Here is a 26,880-nt window from a genome sequence, read left to right as displayed (position 1 = left end):
AAAATTGTGTTTAATACTATAGAAAGTTCGAGGAGTGTGAGTCTGGTAAAAGGAATACAGGATATGGTAATTTAATCCATAAGGTACTTGAAATATAAAGTAGTTGAAACTGTATGTTACTTTTTCTAGATATATTCTAGGTAACCAACCATTATTTACACATGGTTTCCATGGAAGAATGTTCTGAATTCCAACTTGGAATTTGGACTGTTGGTAACTCAGTACTGTTGCCTAGTAAGAAGAGACTACCCTATTTCCCCTTCTTTCCCTAGCCCCAGTGATAAGTAGCCTTTCCCTTCCCCAACCCGCACCCCAATCTTTTTTCCTAAGGAACAGAAAAAGGAAACAGCTAAGGTCCAGGAATCATTGGGTCATCACTTCCCTACCATTCCTCATGGCGAAGGCCCAGAGTTCACAATCCCCTAAGGTTAGTTATTTATGAGGCCTACCTACATTTTATATATTAGAAAAAGGATTTAAGTTGCTGTCCAATATATCTGTTTTGTAAGTTTTGATTGTTTTTTTTTTTAAAGTCCTGCATTAGAGCAACTAGGTAAACACTGGGCCTGGAGTTGGGAAGATCTGAGTTCAAATTCAGTCTCAGACACATCAACTGTGTGACTCTGGATATACTCCAATTTCCCTCAGTTCCTCATCTGTATAATGGAGATACCCTGGAAAATGAAATGGCAAGTTACTTTAATATCTTTGCCAAGAAAACCCCTGGACCATTCATATAGAATCAGACATGACTGAATGATTGAACAACTCCTGAATTATGGATCAACAAATAATATCATCAAAAGAAATTTTCAAAGGCAATTGAATTTGTGGCATCACTCAACTCAATAAATTTATCAAGTACTATACAAATATAGTTTGGAATACAATAGAAATGTTATTGAGACTAAAAATATTGCTGAAAGGAATCCTTGTACTTCAATAAATTAAATTATAGTACAGGATAATATATAAAGACAGGTGGGTGGTACATTAGATAAAGCACTGAAGTTCTGAGTCAGAAAGACTTGGATTCAAATTCTGCCTTACACACAAACTATCTGTGGGAACCTGAGCAAATCATTTTACCCCGCTTCCGTTTCCTCTTCTATCAAATGGGGATAACAGTACCTACCTTACAGGAATGTTGTGAAGATAAAATAACACATGAAAAGTGCCTTAAAATTTTAAAGTACTATATAAATGCTAGCTATATCAAGCTATATATAAAAATATATAATGAAGATATTTTATTATAGGACCTAGTGAGAGAAAGGAGAAATCAGTGTGAATCTACAGTAGTCGTAGGAATATATCTTGAAGAATTGGCAGAATTGGAGTCAATGAAAAGAACTGTAGGTGGGGAAATTGAGAAAATATCTTCATAACTTTTTCATTTATGCTCCCTATCTGTTGCCTAAACCAATAGTATTACTTTTAGTTGTTGGAAGCAGAAAGAACTCCTTTTTTGGAGTGCTTGAATTGTAATGTTGGTTATTGGTATGGTGACAATACTTTCCCACACAAGAATAGACCCTGAAAATCATGCCATATGAAGATAGATTGAAGGAACTTCAATTTAATTTAAAAAATATTTAAGGAACTAACATTGAAAGAGGCAACAAGGTTATTTAGACCAGAGAAGACTTAAGAGAAAAATGACAATTGCCTTCAAGTATTCATATGTTTGTCAGGTGGAAAAGCAATTAGATTCTCTGCCAATGGGGAAAGGAATAGTGGCAAGGTGGTATCTCAAGTATCAGGTGGGGAGTGAAAAAGGAAGAGGGAGGTAATTCAATTTAATTAGATAAATCCTTGATGGTAATTAGATTCCCACTTAAGATGCTCTCTGGTGCTTACCCAGAGAAGGGGGGAGGAATGGTAGCTTCTGTTTGCACTAGACTTGGCAAGAATCTTCTAATTACGAATCAGAGGCAGCTAAGCAAGATAGTTTCAATTGATGAGAAGAAGCAGAAAGCCCATCATAAATAAATTAACTTCATTTAGGAACTTCTCTGAAACAACTTTGCAAATAGTTTATATAAGATTTGCAGTTAGCCATGAAAGCCACTAAGAAGTAAAATTATTAGAAGAAAAAGTGGGAAGAAAGACATTTGGAGTTAGATTGTAAGAATTTATACTCTTGAAATTGAAGAAGGAATGGGACCCTCTCAGGAAATAGCAGCTTCATATGCTCCAGGAATAATGATATGGATCCACAGGTGTTATTAAGAAAAATCATCCAGCAAAGGTCACAAGAAAGTTAAATAGTGAAGATGAGTGTTTGATATTGCATTCTGAGAGATACCACGATGGCTATTTGCCAATCTGACATAAAGAATAGAGATGTCTGCTCTCTACTCTGGGCATGTGTCCATAATATCCACTGAGACTTGATAAACCTGATACCCCTACCCAATTCTGGTGATTCACGAGGAGACAAATGATACTACCAAAAAAACTCTAAAAGCATTGCTAAGGATTGTGAAGTACTGGGCAAGGAACTAAAGACTTTGGGAGCAGAAGTCAAGCCTATATCACTGCTGTTGACTGAAGGTAAGATTATTAGAAGAGAAGGGCAAAAAGTTATTAACAATGACTTTAAAGACACCTTTTCACCTTCAACTCATCTTTTCACCTTAAACTCAAATGAAATCAGTTCAGGATCTTAGCCCCAAGAGCTCAGGGAGTAACAGTGCCTTCCAGGTCACCGGTTCTGACATCATCATACTTGCAAAGATATGAGCTAGAAACTGTTTCTAAAAGTGCTAAGCTCTTTCCTCCACAGTAGCCACAGCAAATGAAGGCATAGAGAAGACATTCTTGCCATCAAAATGCATTTTCAGAAATAGACATGGTTTTGGAAGTAATATTAAAGTGAATTACTGTCTCCTTTGAGGTTGTACCCTAAGGACCATGGGATCATTCTGACTGTTTAAACACATGGAAAGATCACTGGCTCTGAAATTAAAGGACCTGTGTTCAGATTTCACCTCTGATATTTACTATCTGTGTGACCATGGGCAAATCACCTAACTTCCTAGACTTCATTTTACTCATCTGTAAAATGAGAGGATTGGATTAAATAGCCTGAGAGCCCTTCCAGATTGAGAATTATGATCCCCTGTATTAATCCTGTTTCCCAGGAGAGCTGCTTTAGAGCAGGAATTGTCTAATCAATTTCCTATCCATAGCCTTGCTTTGAACTTAGTAAGCGTTTAAATGAGTCTTATTCATACAATTGTTCCCCTTAACCCCATGGTATAAAAGTTAAGAGCAGCAAGTAAAACTGTCAAGGAAAAGGATTTTAATTCCATTTAAGGACAAATTTTCTATCAATTAGAACTACCCATATGTTGAGTGAATAGGGTTACTTCAGGAGGTAATGAATTCCCTCTGCCGAGAGATGTTAAAGACTATGAATAGTTGTCGGAAATATTATAAAGGGGATTCCTGAACATTTATTTACTGGTTAGATTAGATAACTATTGATGTCTTCTGAGTGAGAGTCTAGGATACTTAAACTATTAGCATAAAATATGCACTTAATAGAAATAGGAATGCCTTTTAAGTGATAATTTTATATTCATCTAGTTTCTTCTATATTAAGTTTCCATTTAAATTCAATTTTTTTATTTTACTTTGTAAAGGTAAATGAAAAATTGTACAATAGAAAAAAATATATCATACAGCAAAATTAAACAAAAACTGGATCCATAAAATACAATTATATATTGGACATTTTATCTTTTAAAAAATAAGTATTGACAGTTTATTTAGTGAAAGAACTTAGGAACATAGTTCATATATATATATATATTTATGTAAAAATCACAGCAAACAGTACTTTTGTGAGATTTAAAATTATATGTTTAGACACAAAGACAGCATATGATTGATATGATTGATGGTGGATACATAGCTGGAGTGAGGATGTTCTGGGTTCAAGTGCTTCCTTTGATACCCACTGGCTGTGTGACCCTAGCAAGTTACTTAACATTTTATTATTTTATCCAACTCTCTAAGACTATATGTTGCAGAGAAGGTACCCATCTGCATTGGGAGAGAAAGTTTCATTATCCAAGAGTTCCCTATATCAATGAAATAATAGATTCATTCTTTAATCCTATGTGTAGATATATATATTGTATAGAGTGAGCCCTTTATGTAAGAAAAAATTATTTTTCAAAAGAAACAACTGTGACCCTGAGTCTATAACTCCCACACCTAAGTCATCTTTCACTCTTTTTCCTTTTGACTCCACATCCATTTAAAAGTTGTCTTCCAGGGGCAGCTAGGTGGCACAGTGGATAGAGCACTAGCCCTGAAGTCAGGAGTACCTGAGTTCAAATCCAACCTCAGACATTTAATAATCACCTAGCTGTGTGGCCTTGGGCAAGCCACCTAACCCCATTGCCTTGTAAAAACTTAAAAAAAAAAGCTGTCATTCTTCATAAGATTTTTTTCTATTTCTTTCCATCCCCACATGGTAATAATTGATCTATAATACACATACCACCATATTACAACAATATTTCATCATTGTAACAGGTCATTCTCTTTCCAGTCTGTCTCTGTCTGTCTGTCTCTCTCTCTCATTCAATTTCTCCTAACAACCCCTTTTCATCATTAATCTTAGGGGCAGGGTTGAAGAAGTCAGGCCCCACACCAATCCCACTTCTGGTCAGAACCAACAGTTCTAGATATTTATGTATTTCTTGCTACCTCCCTGATGACTACAGGCCATGGAAGATCAGGCAGAAGCCCTACTGGCGTCGCAGCATTAATTGTCATGACTAGAGGTCCAGAACATTGAGCTGTGACACTGAGTCAGACTCCACAGAAAATAGATCTCCGGAAACCCTAATAGAAGGAAAATGACATATTTAAAAAACAGCTGTAAGTACCAGTATCACCTTTCAAGAATCAGGTCAGAGCTGGAGAGAAATTCAGCATTCTGGCCCACATGAAACTGATCCTGAAGGTTTGTCCATGGGAGTTCAAAGATTGGGCCAAGGAGGCTTTTGTGGTCTTGTAGAAAACTGGGCACCCTGCCTGATGGGCCACCTTGAAGTGTGGAGTTCTGTTCAACACTTGACAAGTTAGAAGCATTTTTGCAGGAGTGCCAAGCCAAATTTGATGATTACATAAAGTTCCAGACTGCCAATCAATAGATCAGGTAGAGAAAGAATCCATGTTGAGCTATTCAGCCTCCTTCTTAGCACTGAGCCAAGGCTTACTTTGGAACCTGTCAGATTTTGTAAATCAGTTCATAGGAGGATCATTTGTTCCTCTTAAAGACAAACATAGATGGAAATAATTGAAACTCTGCCTGCACTGATAAGACTATGTATTCATGATTAGTACAGTTAAGTGATGCAGGTGATAGAATAGCAGCCCTGGAGTCAGAAGGATCTGGGTTCAAATCTGGACTTAGGTATTTGCCACTTACTAGGACCTTGGGCAAGTCACTTCACCCTGACTACCTCACATTCAGGGTCAACTCTAGTCTCCTGATTCACATTTGACCACTGTACTCAGATGGCTCTAGAGGAAAAAGTAAGGCTGGTGATCTAATATATTATCTTCTCACTAAAATACAATTCACATGCATTTCATGGCATCACCTCCCTGATATGGAGAAGGAAAGACAAACATCAATCAATCAGCACAGACTCTACTCCTGTCTAGGATTATTGTGGTCTTTTCAGTGATGAACCATAACCTCTAGGATTATTGTGTTCTTTTCAGTGATGAACCGTAACCTCCACATCCTGCTATACCCATGCCAAATGTCATGTCCAGACACTGACTTCATATAGAACCCCCACAGCTTTAGGAAAGTCGAATCCTGGTTTTCAAAGTCCCTTTGGACAACACTTGACTCATCTGTTCTGCTCTTTAAGCTAAAATTCCTATATTAAACTAATGTTTTGAGACTATTTCCTAGATAGTAGGAATGCAAAAGCATAAACCTATTCAGCACTGGTTATCAATAATAATATTGCAAATGAGAGATAGACATCATTTAAAATGAAAATGACTAACCCACAAGATCCAATGCCTAAGATAATGACATTCTTTTGGTCTAAAAAGCTAACTCCCTGCAACTCCCAACTCTAAAATATATGGATAGCCTAAAACAATTTATTATGGAGCTCAGTGTTCCCAACATAGCTTTTTGGGGTCATTTTCTTATCTATGTCTGTATGTGTGTGTATATATAGACAACAGCTCAGAAATATGACACTTATTCATTTACCACATTGACATAACTTAGAATGCCTTCAAACTGTTCATTAGTTCCATAAACGTAAAATCTGCTGGAATTGATTTATTTTAAAATTTTATTTAAGGCAATGGGATTAAGTGACTTGCCCAAGGTCACATAGCTATGTAATTATTATGTGTCTGAAGCTGGATTTGATAGGGTATGATCCCTCTCTGCTGCAACAATGGCAGATAAAATGGACTAAGCACTGTGAACAAATATGCTCACATTTTACTGAAATAAATTTTCAGGATCCATATCATTCTTTCTCATTCTACTCACAGCAGGGCCACATGGTTCTTCTATTTCCAGACTGTTCTATTCATAAGCCCACTCCCCAAATAAAAGTTCTCCCTTCTTTGTTTTACCACTTCCATCCTGATGGGCAGACAAAGATATTTAGCCAAAACTTGGAAAAATATTAAAGTGTTAAAATTTCTTTTATCAAAATAAACTTAAGTGTCACAGTGTCCATTGCAGAATTTTATTTTAATAGGTTGTTTGATATATTGACTCAAAATTTGCCCTTTCCATTCCTGGTCTCCCCCCCCCCCCCATACTCATACTATATATTGAGTCTCCAAATTCAATGATTTACTGAGAGAGTTGGAAGTTTCCTACTATAACATGTGCAGCCAAAACAGCAAATAGAGGGCCTACTTCCACTGGTAACCCCCTGAATATTAGTATCAGGTGTATTGTTATCAACCTGAAACCTCTACACCATCAGATCTTCTCAAAATTAGATTAAAAGGTCAGTAGGTATCTATTGTCTACTAGTTGGAGTTGCCCTCCTTACTTAGAATTCATCACCTCAACCCTGAATCATACCCTCAAATCCACTAAAAATGGATTGGAAGGAAGAATGTGCTATGCTGCATATCTTTCACATAATATTAGTCACATGAAATACAAGATTGACAGATCTGTGGGCCTGAAGAGAGGATATGCCCTAGATTTGGTTGAGGCTTCTCCCAATAATACAACCTTACCATGCCACAAGCTTGAGGCCTAGGTACACTTTCTTGTGAGGCAGAATGGTATACAACACAGACTTAGCAGATATGGCTAAGTCATCAGGATGTAAATGAAACCTGCTAGCACTAGTGAAGGGATTCATTGGCAGCTAGAATATAGAACAGAAACCTCTGAAATGAAGATCTGGTCTTCAAGGAGGCAGACTGATTTTGAATACAGTGTTAATTCCCCCTACTTCCTTAGAATATTTCCTTGGCTTTGAGCCCTAAGTGGCATCCCTTATCTTAGTTCTTTGTATAGTGATGTCCTGAAGTCACTCTGATAACTAAAGATAAAAGATAAAAAAACACAGGTAACTAGCTAGTCTTTGGACTCACCTTCTCAACTGCCTTAAGCTTTTTCTTTCTAACTTATTCCTCATAAGGATTAACCCTCCTCCTCCTCAGTTTCCTTAACTATTGGCATATGCCAATCTGGCCTCAGACAGAATCTGACACCTCCTACCACATTACCAATTTCAAATTGTCTTTTGTGCTTAAAAGATGAAGTACTGCCACCCACCAGATGGCATGAATGTGCAATAAGCCTGAACTAACCAAACAAGTGGTTATGTTCTTCCATCAGATCTGAGACTGCCATGCCCTGAGAATTTTAAAAAAAAAAAAAAAGTATAAAAGGAGCTCTGTTTATCCATCCCACTTACAGGTTTCCTAGTCTTGTTTGTGACTGGGGGTGGGGGGGGGCAGTGTCTAGGATCTATCATGATTACCAGACTCAGTGATAAAAGTATGTGACTGATCCACACTGTAATGAAATCTAGACCTGCTGAACCAAGTGAACCAGACTGTAATCCTTACCAAGAGGGATCCTTGTGGGAGAGTGGTTTGGATGAAAAAGGGGGCATCTACAATTTCATTTACAACTTAGAAGGTAATAAGGAGAAAATAGTATTCCATATGCATTGTTGGCAGGGTAAATAAGTCATACTATTTGAGCTTGCAGAGTTCCTGTGGTTTTTCAGCAGTTAATGAACCCTTCTTTTCTAGGACAAGTGGAATTGGGGAGTTGTTCATCTGGACTATGTCCCATTTGACTCTCAGTATACTAACCAATATAACAGTCCAAACTGCACTTAAAAGCATTGCCAGCACCACCTCTTTGCCAAGCTGGAAAAATGCCACCTAAAGTAGTAGTGGGGACAAGTTCCTAGAGAATAATCATAGACCAGCAAGGGGCATGAAAGGAATTGTCTAATGGAGTGCTCAGGTTCTGCCCATAGCCCTATTCTGCTGAACATTTTTATCAGTGATTTGGCTGGTATATTTACCAGATTTGCAGATAGTGTGAAGCTAGGACAGCCTACACAGTGGATTGATAACATAAGCTCCTAGAGGGCATTGATGGTTTGATTTTTGTCCTTGTATCTCCATTGTCTAATACATAGTAAATGCTAAACAAATGTCAGTTTAACTGAATTGTATGACAGAATGAAGATTCAAAAAGCTCTTAGCAACTTAGATGCTGGGGTGCATCTAATGAAATAAAATGCATCAGGGATAAATGTAAATTCCTCTATTTGGATTCCAAAACTCAACTGAACAAGTGCAAATAGTGAGCTAGACTGGGTGACTAATAAATAATGAATTGAGTCATAGTGGATTGTGAACTCAATAGAGTCCAAATAAAAAAAAAATAGTAGCCAAAAAGTTAATGCCATAGTAAGTTGCATTAATAGTTGCACAGTGTCAGGGTGGCTAGGTAACTCAGTGGACAGAGCACCAGTCCTGGATTCAGGAGTACCAAATCTGGCCTCAGACACTTGATAATTACCTAGCTGTGTGGCCTTGGGCAAGCCACTTAACCCCATTGCCTTGCAAAAAAAAAAAAACCAAACCTAAAAAAAATAGTTGCACAGTGTTCAGAACAAGAAGTGGTATCCCATTATACTTTGCCTTGGTCAGACAACATCTAGAGTTTCTAGAGTAATCTGTTCTGTGTTCCTCGTTTTTTTAAGAAGGGCACTGACAACTGAAGCATGTCTATAAAAGGGCACCAAGGCAGTAATAAGATTAGAGACTGTAATATTTGAAAATCTAATGTCTTTAACCTAGAGATGATTTGGGGCTGGGGGGAGGGGTAGGTGGGTAGGTGGGTTGACTGGGATTGTCCCCAAAGGTGTAGGTGCAATGGAGTGTAAACCATGAAGGAGTTGCAGAGAGTTAGACTGAATTAGAGCAAACTTAAAGTACAAAATAGAATGATTTGAGTTCCCCACGTAGGTGATCTTAGAGACTAGATGTCTAGTTGTTAGGCATGCTGTGGGGGGTGGGGAAGGGACTCCTTTTCAGGTACTGTTTAGAATAGAGAAAAGAGTGGAACAAATATTGGATTTGGAATCAGGACCTGGGTCCATATTCCAGATCCCATGCAAGTCACCAAACTTCTCTAAGTTTCAGGTTCATCTATTAAAAATAAAAAAAAGGGGGGGGATGGGGAAATAGACTGTCTTTTCCCCTTCAACAGTGAAAATGCCCTAAGTTGGAAGCACTGCTTCACTGAGCACTACCATTTCAATCAAAGATTTTAATGATTCCTGATATTTCCGGATTATTACTATCATTTTATCTCTAAATTCTTAGCCCTGTCAACTGATCTCACTGAATTACTGAGGTGAAGCTGAAGGAATTCTGGAGTGGTCCTGCCTTAGGGAAAATTTGACTATGGTACAATCAAACATTTATCTTGACTTTATCATAGTCCCCTTGTGAATTTGACCAGCTCCTCTCTTAAATCATTCTTACTGTTTAATGATATTTCAAAAATAACAAAGGAAACTATCCTCTTATAAATTGCTAAGACCTTTTATATCCAGAAATATGCTGGAACCAGTTCCTATTGGCTCAAAAGGGCAAATTGTTAAATTCCAATGTGAGCATACACATCTCAGAAATCGGCAAATGCTACAAATCTGACCTTCATTTATAATTTTGATGCTTAGACTTAAGAATGTGATGGAGAGTGTTTTGGATACTTCTGCAAATCTATTAGCTATAAAGATGGAATTTGATTCTTGAAGGCAATATTTGGAGGGCGACTGGCATCTCAGTTTGCATTTGGACCACAGAATGAAGCATCTTTGGAATTCCCAGAAACTGTAATTGCTGATCTTATACTGGTTCAACTTCTCCATAGTTTATATTACAAGATGACACAACTGAAGAACCAATACACCATTATAGAAGCTGGAATATGGCTAAGCCACTGCACACTCTAGTAGTCACTGTTAAAAAACAACAACATGCTAGAGTGTGAATTCCCTATCAAAAGGCTCAAGATTCTTATGCTCAGACCAGATCAGACTTCTTGAAGTTTCCGAGTTGAGAGAGGTTCAACATCCATCGTTTTCCCTCTACCAATGTTCACAATTGTATGTATTCTCTAGGCATGTACAAAGGTGCCTGGTGCCTTTGCCATGAAAGCCAGACAAATGGATCACTCCCTTTTCCTCATTTGCTCTTAGAATTCCACAAGTTTGAAATATCCTCTATCTTCTCACTCCAGTCCCTGCTTACAGTAGATATCTCATACCTGCTTAAGGATCAGTCTTAAATGCCCCAACCTCTTTGAAATCTGCATTCCAGCCAGAAGTGGCCTCTCCTATCTCTGTGCTTCTGTATTTGGTTTGTTCAACTCCTGGATTTGTTAAATACTACCTTGTACTGCTAATATTTATGTACACGCCTTCATTTTCCTGAGACATTGTTTACTTGAGGGCAAGGATTTGATACGCATCAAATGTGTCTTCAGCAAGCAGTCAAATATTTGTTGAGTCCTGAATAAACTAACTTGTCATCAAAAAGGATATAGTTTGTTCTGTTATGTCTTTGTATAGTTTTATAAATAGATTAAAATAATCTGCAAATTCCAATAATTTCCACTAGTTTGATACATTTTGAGGGATAACAACAACATTTGTTAAATATTACTCCAAGATTAAAACTCAGAACTCTATTAATCACAGCCCAGTCCTCCTTCCTTAGCTTCATTTTGCCAATACAATGATAAAATAAATGCAAATTTAAACTCCTTCAGCTCAGGAATTGTTATTTGAATGTTAGCCACATAATACAGACATTTAAATTATTTCAATGAAAATTTTTGTACTTTAGTACTGAAGCTCCTGTCTTATTTCCAATTTATGTGGTGGCCCACTCTGAATTTAGTAGTTTTTTTCCTCAGTCAAATCTATACTAATTTAAGAAGCCGTCTTTAGACAGTTTATTCTATTAAAATACATACTCCCCACATCTTTCTGAGATAAGTAATGTCAATAACTCACTTTTTTTTTTTAAAGGATTTTGGAAGGCAAAGGGGTTAAGTGGCTTGCCCAAGACCACACAGCTAGGTAATTATTAAGTGTCTGAGGCGGGATTTGAACTCAAGTACTCCCGACTCCAGGGCCGGTGCCCTATCCACCCCACCACCTAGCCATCCCAGTACCTCACTTTTGATGACTTGCTCAGTCAATCAATCGTATCTGATTCTTTATGATCCCATTTGGGATTTTATTGGCAAATATATTTACTGATTTCCATTGTCTTCTCCAGTTCATTTTTCAGGTGAGGAAATTGAGAATAGGGTTAAGTGACTTGTCCAGGGTCACCCAGCTAGGATCTGCGGCTTAAGGTCTTCCTACTCCAGGACTAGTCCTCTCGCCACTGAACCATCCTTTTAGCTATTTAGGAAAAATATTACATATGTACTTGAAATCTGTAGGTAATGGTAAAATAGGTGATTCAAACATTTACATAAGTATTTTATTATCTTTCTACTCTGCCTCCTGTTTTAGTTTTTTTCTTGAATCCACCTAATTTCCTTCCCTTTTATTGGATAATATTGAGGTTAAAACTGACAAGAGATAGCGATTTTGCTCTAGGAAGAAAAGTCCAAGTTTCTCTTCCTGCGGGGGCTGCCGCTCCCGGCAGTGGGGGGCTGCCGCTCCCGGCAGTGGGGGGCTGCCGCTCCCGGCAGTGGGGGGCTGCCGCTCCCGGCAGTGGGGGGCTGCCGCTCCCGGCAGTGGGGGGCTGCCGCTCCCGGCAGTGGGGGGCTGCCGCTCCCGGCAGTGGGGGGCTGCCGCTCCCGGCAGTGGGGGGCTGCCGCTCCCGGCAGTGGGGGCACCCTCCGCCTTCCTCTTCACGTAGGCAATCCGAGCGGGGTGCCTCGGCACAAGCTGCGGCAGTGGGGGTCGTGCCTGACCGGTGGGGGCCGGTGGACCCGCCGGCCTTCAGAAGGGGCTAAAGCTGTCCATGCGCAGGTGTGCGCGTCCGTGGCCACCCCGCGAGTGGGCGCCCCCGGACTCGGAGTGACGGAGCGCGGGCGCGCGCGTGTTTCCCGCGGGGTTGGCCCGCGGCTCGCACCGCCCCCCGCCTGTGGCTGTCCCGCGGCTCGGCCCCCACGACGGAAGTCGCGGGCGGGGGGGCCGCGCGGCGCTCCATCCGGGCCTCGTCATCGGGGATCTCGATTTTGCCAACTCATGCCGGAGCGGAGGCTGCGGGTGGGGGGCGCCGACTCCGGGGGGGGGGGGCGGGGCGTCTGCTCCGCAGGCCCGAGACTCCCGACTGCGCTAACGCGCGCGCGCGCGCGCCCCCGCGCTACCCCAGTTCCCCTTTCCCTTCCCCAGCTTCCCTCCTCCCCCGCCTCCCCCCACGTGACAGGAAGCTTACGCCATCACACGTCATCGGCGCCGCCCTCCCTGCCTCCCGGAGGCTCCCTCCCGCGCACAGCACGCACGGGGGCGGGGACGAGCGCGCGAGCGGAGGAGGGGGCGGGGGCGGGGAGCGCGCCCGGCTCCTCCCCGCCTCCTTCCCCAACCAGAGGGCGCTGCCGGGCCGGGCCGAGGCTGCGGCTCCGCCGGAGGTGCCCGGATGTGCGGCGGCGCCGCTCGAAGCTCCGCCCCGCCGCCCGGCCGTGCCCCGTCCGTCGCCCCCCTCCGCCGCAGCATCGCGCTCTCGGCCGTGTCTCCTCCGTCTGCCTCGCCTCCCTCCCCGCTCCCGCCCTCCTCCTCCTCCTCCTCCTGTGTCTGGGCCGGAGGCTGCGGGTCAGCGCGGGCCGCCGCGGCGAGACTGTCGGCGCTCCGCCCCGGCGCGAGTGCGAGGCTGCCGCTGCCCCCGCCGCCCCCGTGCCGGCCCCGCTCCGCCGCCGCCGCCGCCGCTCTTCCTCTCCTCAGCCCTGCGGCTGGTCCCCTCCCCCTTCCTCCCTCCCTCGCGCCCCCCGGACCCAGAGCCCCGACCGGGCCGCTCGGGCGCCGCCGCCGCCGGCTGCAGCCGCAGCTCCTCCCCGGGGATCCCGCCCGAGAGCCGCCGCCCGCCCCTCCGAGCGCGCCAGCCAGCGAGCTGCCGACCCAGCGCCCGACATGGTGAGAGAGGGCGAGGGCGAGGGGCCGCCCGCAGCCCGGGGCTCCCAGGCGGGGGGCGCTGCGTGCGTGTGCGCGTGCGGCCGGGGCCGGGCTCGCGTGGGCTCCCGCCCCCTCCGCCCCCAGACCCCGGTCCGGACCCCCCTGCTGCGCCCCCGCGGCCGCCCGCCGGCCCAGCTGCTGCCCCATCCCTCCGGCCCCACGGCCCGGGGAAAACAAAACCAGCGGAGCGCCGCGGCTCCGGCCGGGGCTTCCCGGCCCCCGGTACTCCAAGTGAGCCGGCGGGCACGGCAGGGCCGGCCTCGACCTCTCGGCCGCACCGCGGCGGGGAGGCGCGGCCCCGGGTGTCCGCGGGCTCGGGGCCGCGGGCTCTCCTTCGGCGCCGCCAAAAATACCTCCGGGCGCTGCTGCTTGTTTTGAATCATGGCGATTTAAATTTGCCTGCGAGCCCGAGCCCTAATCCTCGGCCGGGCCGGGCTGCAGTGCGGCGGCCCGGCGCTAGGGGCGCGTCTGCGGCCTCCGGCAGCGCCGCCCGCAGCCCGGCTGACGGAGCCCTGCCGGCCCGCGGAGCCCTGTCCGGCCCGCGGAGCCCTGTCCGGCCCGCGGAGCCCTGCCGGCCCGCCCGCGGAGCCCGGCCCGCCCGCGGAGCCCTGTCCGGCCCGCGGAGCCCGGCCCGCCCGCGGAGCCCGGCCCGCCCGCGGAGCCCTGCCTGCGGCTGCTGCCTGAGCTTGGCCCTGCCCGCTGCCGGCCAGTGCTCTAATGTGAGCAGAAAAGGAGGCGCGGGAGGCGTCTCCCGCAGCAGCTCTTCAGCTCGAAGGTCTCAGGCTGCAGCACTACTCCCCTTCATCTCCTCAGAAACGGACGCTTGTTTGGGGAGCTCTTTTTTTTTTTTGCAAGGCAGTGGGGTTAAGTGGCTTGCCCAAGGCCACACAGCTAGGTAATTACTAAGTGTCTGAGGCTAAATTTGAACTCAGGTCCTCCTGAGCCGCCCCTTGTTTTGGGGATTCTTAAACGAAACTTGATGCTGAGGAGTATTTTTTTGCTTCTGTGATTTCATAAAACAATAGATGCATTTTGCTGTAAATGGGATTAGTAAATCGTGAAAAAGAAAATATAAGTAATTTATTATAGAGAGGCACCACAAAGTTGAGCCTAAGAAGTAGGGGTTTTCATTTTTAAATGCCTGCAGTAAATGAACTTTGCAATATAATACAGAATAAATGTAGTTTGCACGAATGTAATAGGTAAAGATCATGCAATACTGTAATTAAGATAATCCCCTTTTTTTCTTTGAAAGTCTTTGTATACCTTAAATATCACAGAATTTGGATTCTATTGAATTTTTATGGGAAGAAAATTATAAAGATCAGATTCTTTTATCAAAAACACTTTTAAAATCAGTCTGGCCACTAGGAGTCATGATTAGGAATTTATCTTTGGTACTTCAATAGTTTCCTTGGATTTATACATTTTTCTTAAGAATCAGAAAAATACATGGCTTTGTGAATTAAATTGCCATAAGTTGACCCAAACACAAACATAGTATGAATGTGAATGTTTATTTGACTTTGGTTATGCAATCTCTAGCAAGGCTGAAATTCAAAAAGCTGTCTTTGACATTTGATAGTTGTACTTAAATTGTTAAATTTTCTCCTTTCCAAAATATCTGGTTAGTCCTGTGCACTTTGCCATGTTTTGTTCTGCATACCTTTACTTACTAATGACTATCTGTCCCTTGCAGAATACCCTTTTCAGTATGTACTTCCTGATTCACCCTTCCTTCTTTTTAATTCTACTCCAAACCGTATCTATGTATAAAAAGAAATATATATGTATATATACATATATATATATTTCTATATGTTTCTGCATCTAGAAGACTGGAAAAATGATTTTTTTAATTTGGGGTCATGCTAGATTGCTCAGTGTAGTATTATTCTGCAAGGCTCAATTTCATCTTTCACTCCACTTATAGAAGGACGCTAATACTAGGGAAAAGAGTTCTCTTTAACTCAGTTAAGCAGAAACTTTTGTGTCTTTTGACTCTTGTTTTTTTCTTTTTCTGAAATGAGTTTACTTAAGTAATCTTCATGGGCTGATAGTAGAAACCATGGGAGTAGATGTAGGTAACCACTGGAGAAATCTTAGATCCTTTGGGTATAGGGGTATCATAAATTTCTTTGGCAGTCTGCTGAACCTTATGAACCCCTTCTCACAATAATGTTATTAAATGCACAAATAAAATACATAGAATTTAAAAAGTTATTAAAATTGTTAACAATTTATTGAAGGGCAGTTGTCATAATATTGAAAAATTCAAGTTAAGGGACTTTAAGTTGATGTCCTCTGATTTAGATAAACCGCATGATTTTTCAGGTAAAAATTTAATGCCCACTGTTTAAAATGACTTTCCCATATTAAATACTTATTGTAGAGAGATAAGAGGGCAAACAATAACAGAGGTATGTTCAGTATGGAAAAGGAACTGGTAAGACCAGAATCCTTATTCTGTTCAAGTCGCTGCTGTACTTTCTGTTTGTTTGGTTTTTTTTTTTTTTTTTTTTTTGTCTTTAATAAAATGAGAGAATGACACTAGATTATCTCTTAAGGTTTGTCTATTCTCTAGGAATCAGTAGGAATGCAAAGTCAGATAGCTTGGAGGATCAACCAGGGCAGAAAAGTTGATATTTGAGGTACACACTGGAAGGGATCTTAGAGTTCATCAATCATATGCTTTCATTTTGCTGCTGAGGAAACTGAGTTGCAGTGAAATGATAGTCCTAAATTTTATTTCTTGCCTTGTCTGATTCTCAGAGAGAGAGCGTATAACTGAGGATTGCCAAAGATTGGTTAAGACTCATATGGGGTCTTATTCAAACGATATAGAGAACCATAGAACCACTGACAAAAAAGAAAATTGTTATTTTTATCAATCTTTTCTTCAGGAAATTTTTGGTAGCTTCTAAGGTAGAAATTGATGAATGTCTCAGGACAGGCATATAAAAAGTAGTGGGAGCACTTGATAAGATGAGAATGAAGAAACAGGAGTTGTTGGCACATTTACCAGAAATATTAGACAGTTTCTGTCATTGATAAATTTGTTACTGTTGACCACCACCTCATCCTAAACACTCTCTTCCCTGTTCTTTCATGCTCTGCTCTCTTCTAATTCCTGTCTCTCTGAAAGCTCTTTCTCTGTCCTCTTTGCTGAGGCATCACTCTTTAGCCTTTGTGGATACCCCAGGGAGTTTTGTCTTGGACCCTCTTCTCTTTTTTTCCTCTCTATATTGTCTTGAGGTTCTCATCAGCCTTCATGGATTCAGCCATCTCTTCTATGCAGATAACTTCGAGATTTGTATATTCAACCTCAGTCTTTTAGTCATTGCCAGCTATCTATTGGATACCTCCAAATAGATATTCCATAGTTAATGTATCTCAAGCTCAACAAATCTACAGCAGAACTTAATTATTTTCTTTCCAAACATCTTCCCTTACTAACTTAGCAGATTTTATTAAGGGCACTGCATCTCTCTCCATGTTTATAATTGGATCATTTTACAATCTTTCCCTCTTTCGCATTCAGCCAGTTGCCACCCATGTTCAAGCCTTGGTTATCTCTTGCCCAGACTATTGTTAGAGCTTCCCAATTTTCTTGTTTCTAGTCTCTGTGTGGCTGATACTTCTAAAGCCCAGCATTGATTCTGTCATTCCCTATTTGAGAAATTTTCATCTTTCTTGTAAAAAAAAAAATACAAGGCTAGGTCCAGGATCTGTGATTTCAATAGTATAGGGAACAACAAGATGAGAACAATTTCTCTGTCAATCTAGGCAGGCACCTTCTCTTTGACAGAGAGTGTGAGAGCAGTTGATAACTTATCTTTTGCACAGACCACTTTGGCAATTCCTTGAAGCCTCTGAATCTCTTCTCAGAATCATACTGTTATATTCTATAAAATGGAATGACCCTGGGTAAGTTACTTAACTGATTGCCTCAGTTTCCTCATCTAAAATGAACTGAATAAGAAAATGGAAAATAGCAAACCACTCTAATAGAATAATACCTAAGATTGAAAAGAAATTAAATCATATTGAAATAAAAATGCAATTTTTTAAACAAAAGTTCATGAACCCCCTGAAATTTATCCAGAAAAAAATCTATCCTAGGTTAAAAACTACTATAGAGTTTACGCAGAGCACTGAGAGTTAAATGATTTGTCTAAAGTTTCTCTATTCCAAGATGGATCAAAGGTAGGACCAGGTCTTCCTGGTTTTGAGGCTAATTCTAGCTACTAGACCACATCTAGCCTTCTGCTCCAGGTTTATTACATATTCTCCTTCATGGACTCTGATGTTCCTGACCTGCTTGCTATTCTTCATACATGATATTCTATCTCCTATTTTTTACGTAAACTGTGCTCATGCCTGGAATGCCCTCCCACTTTTTATTTAAACCTTTTGCTTCTTTCAATACACAACTCACTTGTCATTTGTTAGAAGACCATTCTAAATCTTTTACCACTTTTCCACTCCCCCAGTTGTAGTGCTCTGCCTCAGGGAGAGAGAGTGAGAGTGTGACAGTGTGAGTATGTTTCCTATAGATAGATGTGTTATTTATTCGTTAAAATGAACTTTTTTTGAGGGTGTGAACCATTTCTATTCCCCAATTTCTAGTGAATTGTAAGTACTTAATGTTTTAATTGGGTAAGTATTTGAATGATGAACAGTTTGGGGTTGAAAGATGAGGTCAGAAACCAGACTGTGGAGAATTAAGAGGAGTGGAAAAAAAGGAAATGTGGCAATCTAAAATATAGACTCAAATTTAGTAATAGTTAATTTAATAAAGATAAATTTGAAGTTTTACAGGTCTCATATCAGAAAAATCAAGTTCACAAGTACAAGGTGGGGGTTATGATATATAATGGATTCTATGATTAGATTTTAGGTTCATTGGTCACAACTGGAAGGAATCTTAGAGAACATCCAATCTCTGGTTTCCTCCTTTTTTGCTTTTTTTTTTTTGTTTGTTTTTTTGTTTTTTGTTGTTTTTACAAGGCAGTAGAGTTGAATGACTTGCCCAGAGTCACCGAGCTAGGTGATTATATGTCTGAGGTTGGATTTGAACTCAGTCCTCCTTACTCCAGGGCTGGCTCTCTATCCACTTGGCTACCTAGCTGCCCCAGCTTCCTCCTTTTAAAGAGGGGAAATTAAAGCTCAGAGAAGTTAAATGACTTGCCCAAGATCACATAGAGTAGCTATCCAAAAGGGCAGTTTCAATCTAGGTGCTCTTACTACAGAGCCAGTGATTGTTTTTTCCAAGCTTAATATCAGTCAGCAGTGTGATTTGGCAGCCAAGAAAGATGTGCTCTCCCCCTCATCACCTCACATCTGTGATATTGGGTTTAGTTTTAGGTGCCACGTTTTCAGAAGGATGTTGATAAGCTGTAAAGTGTCCAGAGAAGGGCAGCCAGGAACATGGCAAGTTCTTGACATCTAAGTATAGGCTGAAGAAATTAGGGATAGTTAGATGAAAGAAGAGAACATTTAGGGGAGATAATTGTTTTCAAGAATTTAAAGGCCTAGAAAGCAGAGTTAAGGACAGTTGATTAAAGAGACAAATTTATATTTGAAATAAGGAAAAACTCCTTAACCATTAGAACTTTCCAAAAGTAGAATTGGGGGAAGAAGTGGGTTCTTCACAAGAAGTCTTCAACTGCTTATTGAGCAGTTGGGTGTACTGTAAATGGGAGAGTCTCATTTCAAGTAGAGGTCGGACCAAATGGCCCCAACCTAGAGATTCTGTGATGCTCAACTCAAGATGTTATTTTAGATTCTATAGGGGATAGGGATAAGAATTGGTAAAGAGAATTCTTTTTTTCCTCCAAAATTTTATTCTATATGAAGCATATCTCTACAGTTTTAAAAATAAGGAGTGCTTCATGAATTTGTGTGTTATTCTTGCATGGAGGCCTAGCTAATTAATTAGTGTTTGTGCTGCTGAAGCAAGCACAGGTAAAGAGAATTCTTGATGAGAAAACTCAACTTTTAACAGTGCTGGTCAGCACTTTCTCTCTTCTGTCTTAGGGAGTTGTTTAGAGCACTGAGATTTCAAATGATTTGACCAAGGTCCTACAACTTGTCCCTTTTAGAGGTTGAGCTTGAACCCATATGTTTGATTTGGAGACCTGAATCTGTAAGACCAATCTGCTTGGGAGATACATAGAGGATCTAGAAGGAAGGTGTGATCGAAAGTACAGTACAAATGATATGCAGAATCCTCTGTTACTTTAGAGAGTCATTCAAATAATTATTAAGCACCATCTGTGTTTCAGGAACTGTACTAAGTTCTGGGGATTCAAAGAAAAGTAAAGCTAGACCTTGCTTTCATGTTTACAATCTAAAGAGGAGATAAAATGAAAATAATATATAATCAAGCTAAATATGGGGGGAGAGGGAGATTTTTGAGGTGTAAAAAGACTAGAAAGGTGGGTGGTCAGAGAGCTAGGTCATGAATAGCCTTGAATACCCAGCAGGATTTTATATTTGATCTTTTAGGTGATAGAGAGTCCTTGGAATTTCCTGAGGAACAACATGACTTACACTGTAGGAAAACTACTTTGGCATGTGATTGGAAAATGGGTTAGATTGGGAGACTTGTAGCAGGCAGAATTACCTGCAGGTTATTTCAGAAGTCCAGGTCTGAAGTGATGAGAATATACAATTAGAACAGTGTCAATGTCAAAGGACATTGGGAGGGATGGGGGGGCATAAATGAGATGTTATAGGATTTAGCAACAAATTGGATACGGAGAGATGGTGGAGTGAGGGAGTCAAGAATCAAGAATACCACTGAAATTGGAAGCCTAGGACAACACTCAGGAAGATGGTGGTTATCTACCACAACATAATAGTATAATTGATAATAATCTTCATAGAAATAATAATTCATGGGAACTGATGAGATCACAAAATGAAATAACATAATGGGAAAAGAGATCCCAGGTCATAGTCTTGTGAGACACTCAACTGAGTGACCTGGATAGAAGATCCAGTAAAAGAGATTGAGATGGAGCAGTTGAAAAACAAGGCAAGAGTAATATCATGAAAACCCCAAAGAAAAGGGAATACTGGAGAGAAGAGGATGATAACTGTTCTGGGCTGCAGAGAGGTCAAGAAGGATGAGGATTGAGAGATCATTAATAGCTTTGGAGAAAGCTTTTGATTTGAATGATGAGGTAATTAGAAGTCAGAATTAGAGATAAGAAGAGAGTGACCGGACAGGAAGTGGAAGCACCTCTTTTAAATGACCTCAGGGAGTTCAGGTTGATCTGAGTTAGATCAGATCCCCTGAAGGGGGGGAGGGCAGTCTGGGAAGGGAGAAGTTGGTATTTGAACTGGAACTTGAAGAATGGGTAGGAATTAATTAGGGAGAATTGGGGAAGTAAATTGTGTAAGACTAGACTCTGGATCAGGAAGCCACAGGACATATTTAAAGAACAGCAAATTAGTCTCTAGGATTTGAGATTGGGTGAAATAAAAGACTTTGAATCCTAGGTGAAGAAGTTTTAAATTTTCTTTGGTAGGTAATGGAGAGATACTTTTTTGCGCAAGAGAGTAGTGAGGGGAACCAATACTGTGGTTTAGAAATTAATTGGAATAGTGGAAAGGAAGCATGGCATGGGAAAAAGAGGGCTATCTTGGAGTTAGACTTTGTGACACTGACAAGTCTTTTAACCTTTGTACTTCAGACAATTAAATATAAATTATATTGATTGGTTTTTTTAATTGAACCTACGTAAAATTATTTGGTTTTTGTAACTACCTAATCACTGTTCTGATCTTGCCTCAAAGAAGTCAACTCTATCCTTGAGGGTTTTGGTTGTATAATGTATTACTAGTCTAGTATCTGTACATCACCAAAGCTATTGGTTTATTATCCAAGAAAGTCTGGTCCACAATCTCTGATCTCACAGATGAATTCAAGCATTGAATATTTCCTAGACACAGAAAAGAAGGATCATAATTGATTTCACTATTCATGATGTTAAGTTCTTTTAACCAGTCATAACTTTCCCCCCATCTCCTGAAGTCCTCTTTGTTCTGTACTCTCCAAAAACTATTTAAGGGATGTACCTCCTCAATTGGGTTTCAGCTTTCCTGGGGAAACTGAGATCCTATATTTATAGGTAAATTTATGTTTTACTAATAAATCCATCATGCTCAGAACTTTGTGCCTAAGTTTACTTTATTTTGAATATAATAGTCCTTAATTTTTTTTGAAGGTTCTCCTTTATTTTTCTTTGATCTCATGGAACAGAACACACCAGGCCCTTCTCTCCTCCACTATCCCAAAGTCTGCCTAAGCTCATATTCTTTTCTTCTCTGATACTGTACATCTCATCCTTTGCCATCACCATCTCCTTTTGTCTTCAGTCTTTCCCAGCATCTGGGCGTTTTCCAATGAGTCTGTCTTAATATGTGGTCAAATTATTTAGACTTCATCTTCAGTATTTATCTTTTCATATAATAGAGAGTTAACTTGTTTAAGGATTGGCTTATTTGATCTTGCTGGGTTTTTTTTTAAGTGTCTAAGGTCAGATTTGAATTCAGGTACTCCTGACTCCAGGGCTGGCGTTCTATGCACTGCACCACCACCTAGCCGCCCCTGATCTTGCTGTTTTAAGGAACTAGCAGTATAGTTCAAAATGGTCAATTCTGCAGCTCAGCTTTTCATATAGTCCAACTCTCATGGTCATATTATCACTTTGGACCTTTGTCAGAAAGGTGGTATCTACTTTTTTTGTATTTATTTGTCATAATTTTCCTTCCAAGGAGCTTGTGTCTTCTAATTTCATGACTATGTGATCTTAGCATCTAGCTTACAGCTAGACAAGTGCATAAGAGATGTTTGAATATCCTTGGATCTAGTGCTTTATTTTACAATTGAATATGAGTTTCATAAATTCATGTTGGGGTTAGGGATGGGGTTTGAATTTAAGGAAGTCATAAAACTTATTCAATTTATTAGAGAAGCAATTTTTTTTGTTTTTTGCAAGGCAGTGGGGTTAAGTGGCTTGCCCAAGGCCACACAGCTAGGTAATTATTAAGTGTCTGAGGCTGGATTTGAACTCAGGTACTCCTGACTCCAGGGCCAGTGCTCTATCCACTGCGCCACCTAGCTGCCCGAGAAGCAATGGGTTTAAAAAAAAAAAACCCAAACCATATTCTATTTTGGTTGACTAATTCCTTATTGCTGTTTTGTTTTTTGTACCTTTATGGCAAAGTTTAATATACAGGCTCCATGAGGCCAAGAAACCAATCTCTAGTCAGGACATTTGTAAAGAAAGCTAAGTCCTTATATGGTACAAAGTTAATGTTGGCTACAAAATAATGTATCAGAAGTTGCAGAGAGGGAGAGCAGCATCTTACAGTCAATGTGCTGTATATGCCAGATTCCTTTAGTACCTGGGTGACTATGGGAAAGTCATTTTGTTACCTCGAGGAATTTCCTTGTCACTAAAATGGAAGAGTTGCTAATATTGCTTAATTCATACTCAAGATGCTTTGATTTTAAAAAATGTTATCATTAGAAATCTTTGACTCCTGTTCTAAGGAGACAGTGGAAAAAGGAGAAGGATGAAGTTGAGTGATTCTTAAATTTTTCTAATAGGATTTCTTCAATATATCTGCTCACTTGAGACTGCTCTTTGTTAGCTTGAAGCCATTTCTGGTATTATAGTAAGGATTGCTAATTGCTAGTAATTTCTATTTTGTAGATTGGGAGATTAGGATTGCAGATTTAGAACTGGAAGGAACCTTAGAAGTCATCTAGTCTCGATGCTTGATTTTCAGATGAAAAAAATTGAGACCCAGTCACACAGTGACAATTCTTTGACTTTAACTTGACAGTCTATTATAAAACTAGAGCTTCCCTATTATACAGCAAATAGATCTGTGAAAATTAAATCATATGCCATAGCAATTCAGTTTTCTAAGAGGGCTTACAAGTAACAGAATCTTAATTTTAGCAGGGAAAGAGAATTATAGATCTGTTGCAATTGCCTGCAAATTGTGCCTTATTTGTGTTTCTGCCCCAAATAATTAGTAATTGCATGTATTAAATGAAGGTAAGTCTTTGAAAAAAATGGAGATTTGTTTTTTTAAAAGTTTTTTAAGTTTGAGGAATGTATCCAGCAGGATACATAGGATAAAGTATTCCTGACATTATGGAAGGGAAAAAAACCAAGTAGCAAGAAGTCTACCAAAGCAGATGCAGGGAGGAGTGGTGGAAGACTAAGAAAGGTGGGGAGGGGGGGTCCTTTGAGTAGTTGGAGCTATTTAATAGGTCTTAAAGCTCTTCCCAGAAAGATTGGACCTGGACTTTCTGAGGAAGAAATAGTTTCCCATGTTCCTTGGAAGGATAATTGAAATCCACAACTATCACAGAAAATAAAGGCTTTAATTATTGACCTCAGGGGAAAAAAAGATTTGTTCTAGTTGTGTGTCTCCTTGTGAGAGGTTAGGAGGTAACCATATGAAATTGTGAAATGAGCAATTAGTGAGTGTTCTACATTCTTAGGTATTGTATTTGCATTGCAGCAGAACTTTCTGAGAGTTGTCAAATCAAGTAGCCATTTCCCATTTCTGATGAATGATGTGTAAACAAACAGTTTCTGTCAAAAAGAAACTTGGAAAAAGTGTCCATATTATGAAGTTCTGGGGAAAAACTGAAGAATGGAGTTAGGGGAGAGAACAAAGAAATTGGTTTTCATTGTTACCATTTCTGTTGATTTAGAAGGTGAGGACCATGAAAAGGATAAAATAGGATTTGAAAAGTGAACAAGAAAGTTTAATCAGAGAATGAATTGACTTTCATTTCTGGACTGTGGTTTAAGATAAGGATACTAGGTGATACTTTTGGTCAGGGCTGGAATATTTTTAAGAGGACTAATTAGGAAGAATATGTTTTCCTTGAAACTGGCCGTTCTAATTTGGAAGACTATTATAAATGGAGGGCAAGAAAGGGAAGTGCCCAAATGGCAAAGTTACATTCAATAAAATAGCACATATAAGAATAGCATTATAGTTTCCTAATAAGTCACAGAAGATGATAATAAGGGAGACAGCTTTAAACAGTAACCATATAGTCACATGTCTGTACAGAAATATATAGAGTATATATTAGAGTGAACTGGAGATTTCAGGGATGAAGATAAATATGACCTAATGCCATTGAGACTTAGTGGGATATGACTTAAAATTAGAATATAGCAATGTATAGGAATATCTTTAACAGGGATAAAAATAATAATAACAACATTTGTCCTTCATTTTAGAATGACAAGCATGTGAATTGGATTTGAATGAGGGTGTGTGGCTAAGTCACATGCCTCACTGTCTCCTCTAGAACCATCTGGGTCCAGGGGCCAGATATGAATCAGGACAACTGGAAGAGGCCCTGGATGTGAATCAGTAAGGGTTAAATGACTTGTCTAAGGTCACACAGCTAGTATGAATCAAGGGTCTGAGGCTGGATTCGAATTCCTCTGCTATCCATTGCACCACTAGCTACCCCTAATAGGAATATTAAAGAAAAAGAGGAGTGTTAGGGTTTTGTGAAACTGTAGGACATGAACTTCCTACTCTAATATGACTTGAAATCTTAGTCACATCACTTCCTTCCTGGGCCTTGGGTTTTTTTTTTATCTGGGAAATCTGGAGGGGTTAAACTAGATTATTTGTTTCCTTTTTGCTCCACCTCCTATGAAAGATTGAATATCAAAAAGATAGTCATTTATGTTTAAACATAAGAGCTCAGGAAAATCATGGTATAGAGCAATTAGTTGTGTATCAAAGAGGAGCTGGGAACAAGTAGGAGTATAATACTAGCTACCAGGATAACTAAAGGTAATAGATAATTCCTGATATAGATTCCAAAGATGACACAGACTAGATAGTTGTGATAAAGGACTTGAACCTGTCCTAAGGAAGTCCTAACCTTGTTAATTTCATCTTGAAGAAGGGGGGAGGAATTAATGAAGAGAGGTCTTCTTCTGGTCCTTACTTACTGTGGAAGCTTATTAGTATTGGAAGACAGCAAATATACTGAATTTGTGATAAGAAAAGACTTAGCAGGTAGAATCTTTGTACTTTGGATCATTGATTTCCAACATTTTATAGTATGAAAATTCAGTAATTCTTTAGTTTTTGCAAGGCTATGGGGTTAAGTGGCTTGCCCAAGGCCACACAGCTAGGTAATTCTTAAGTGTCTGAGGCTGGATTTGAACTCAGGTACTCCTGACTCCAGGGCCGGTGTTCTATCCCCTGTGCCACCTAGCTGCCCTGAAAATTCAGTAATTCTTGAAGATCTCTCAGGGATAAATACAAAGTGCCAGCAAGAATCTTCAAGAATGAAATCAGAAAGGTCTAAGATTATAGGTTTAGAACTGGTTAAGACTTTAGAGGTCATCTATTCCAACTTATTCAATTTACAGATGAGGGTGTTCTGGATGTGACAACTGTCATCCCTTTGAGTGCCAGGGTTGATTCAGGTGATCTGACTGAGTACAAGGGGTGTCCCTGTTCTTCCAAGCTTGCTACTTCATGTGCATTAGAGGTGATCCAATTGTGTTCTAATATTCTTTAATTTAGGCTACACAAGTAGTTATGTTCCTTTGCTGCAAAAAGCTTGTCAATGTCCCTTTTCTATAACATTTCAAAACTAAACTCTCTTAATAAATAGTCTAACAAGAACAGAAACGTATGCTTAATAATGTCCTTGATTTGGACACTATGCTGCTCTATTTGTGTAGTGCAAAATAAGTTTTTTTTTCCTTCCAGTTGTAGTATAGTATAGTACAGAGATGTCAAACACTGAATGCTAGCTGCAACAGTCCTGAATAGGCTTGAATCAGATTAAATATAATTGGGAAATATTTAACAAAATAAATAAAAATTCCATAATGTTCATTTATGATTTTCTAAATCAGCATATTGCCTACAAAGTAGCCCCTATTTCTATTTGAATTTGACACTTATGTAATAAACATAGGCTAGTCTTGGAGTCAACAAGATCAGAGTTTAGGTCTTCCTTTCCTCTAAACCTCTCTTTGTGACCCTGGGCAAGTCCCATGCAACTCAAAACAAAGTTGCTTATTTGCATTATTAAAGGAAGTTTACATTCTGGGGAGTTCTCCTAAAGAAACCAGAGGTCTGGATTTCC

The 26,880-nt window shown here is 40.5% G+C and overlaps 1 protein-coding gene across 3 annotated transcripts in view; it reads left to right on the top strand.

Moving 5' to 3' along the window:
• The first annotated feature begins 223 nt into the window (after nt 1-223).
• PPP3R1 (protein phosphatase 3 regulatory subunit B, alpha) overlaps nt 224-26,880 on the top strand; it is a 98,380-nt gene continuing 71,723 nt past the window's right edge. For 2 of the 3 annotated variants that reach the window (XM_074207507.1, XM_074207516.1), the window contains exon 1: nt 224-427. In XM_074207507.1, the coding sequence (XP_074063608.1) occupies nt 395-427 (33 nt within the window). In that variant the 5' untranslated portion in view covers nt 224-394. Of the gene's footprint in view, nt 428-13,583; nt 13,665-26,880 lie in introns of those variants that run through there. The other variant, XM_074207526.1, reaches the window with a different exon arrangement.

Source organism: Macrotis lagotis, chromosome 1 (assembly GCF_037893015.1).
Source record: "Macrotis lagotis isolate mMagLag1 chromosome 1, bilby.v1.9.chrom.fasta, whole genome shotgun sequence".
NCBI lineage: Eukaryota > Metazoa > Chordata > Mammalia > Peramelemorphia > Peramelidae > Macrotis > Macrotis lagotis.
Note: the sequence above shows the minus strand (reverse complement) of the source record. Positions and strands in the feature narration are given on the sequence as shown.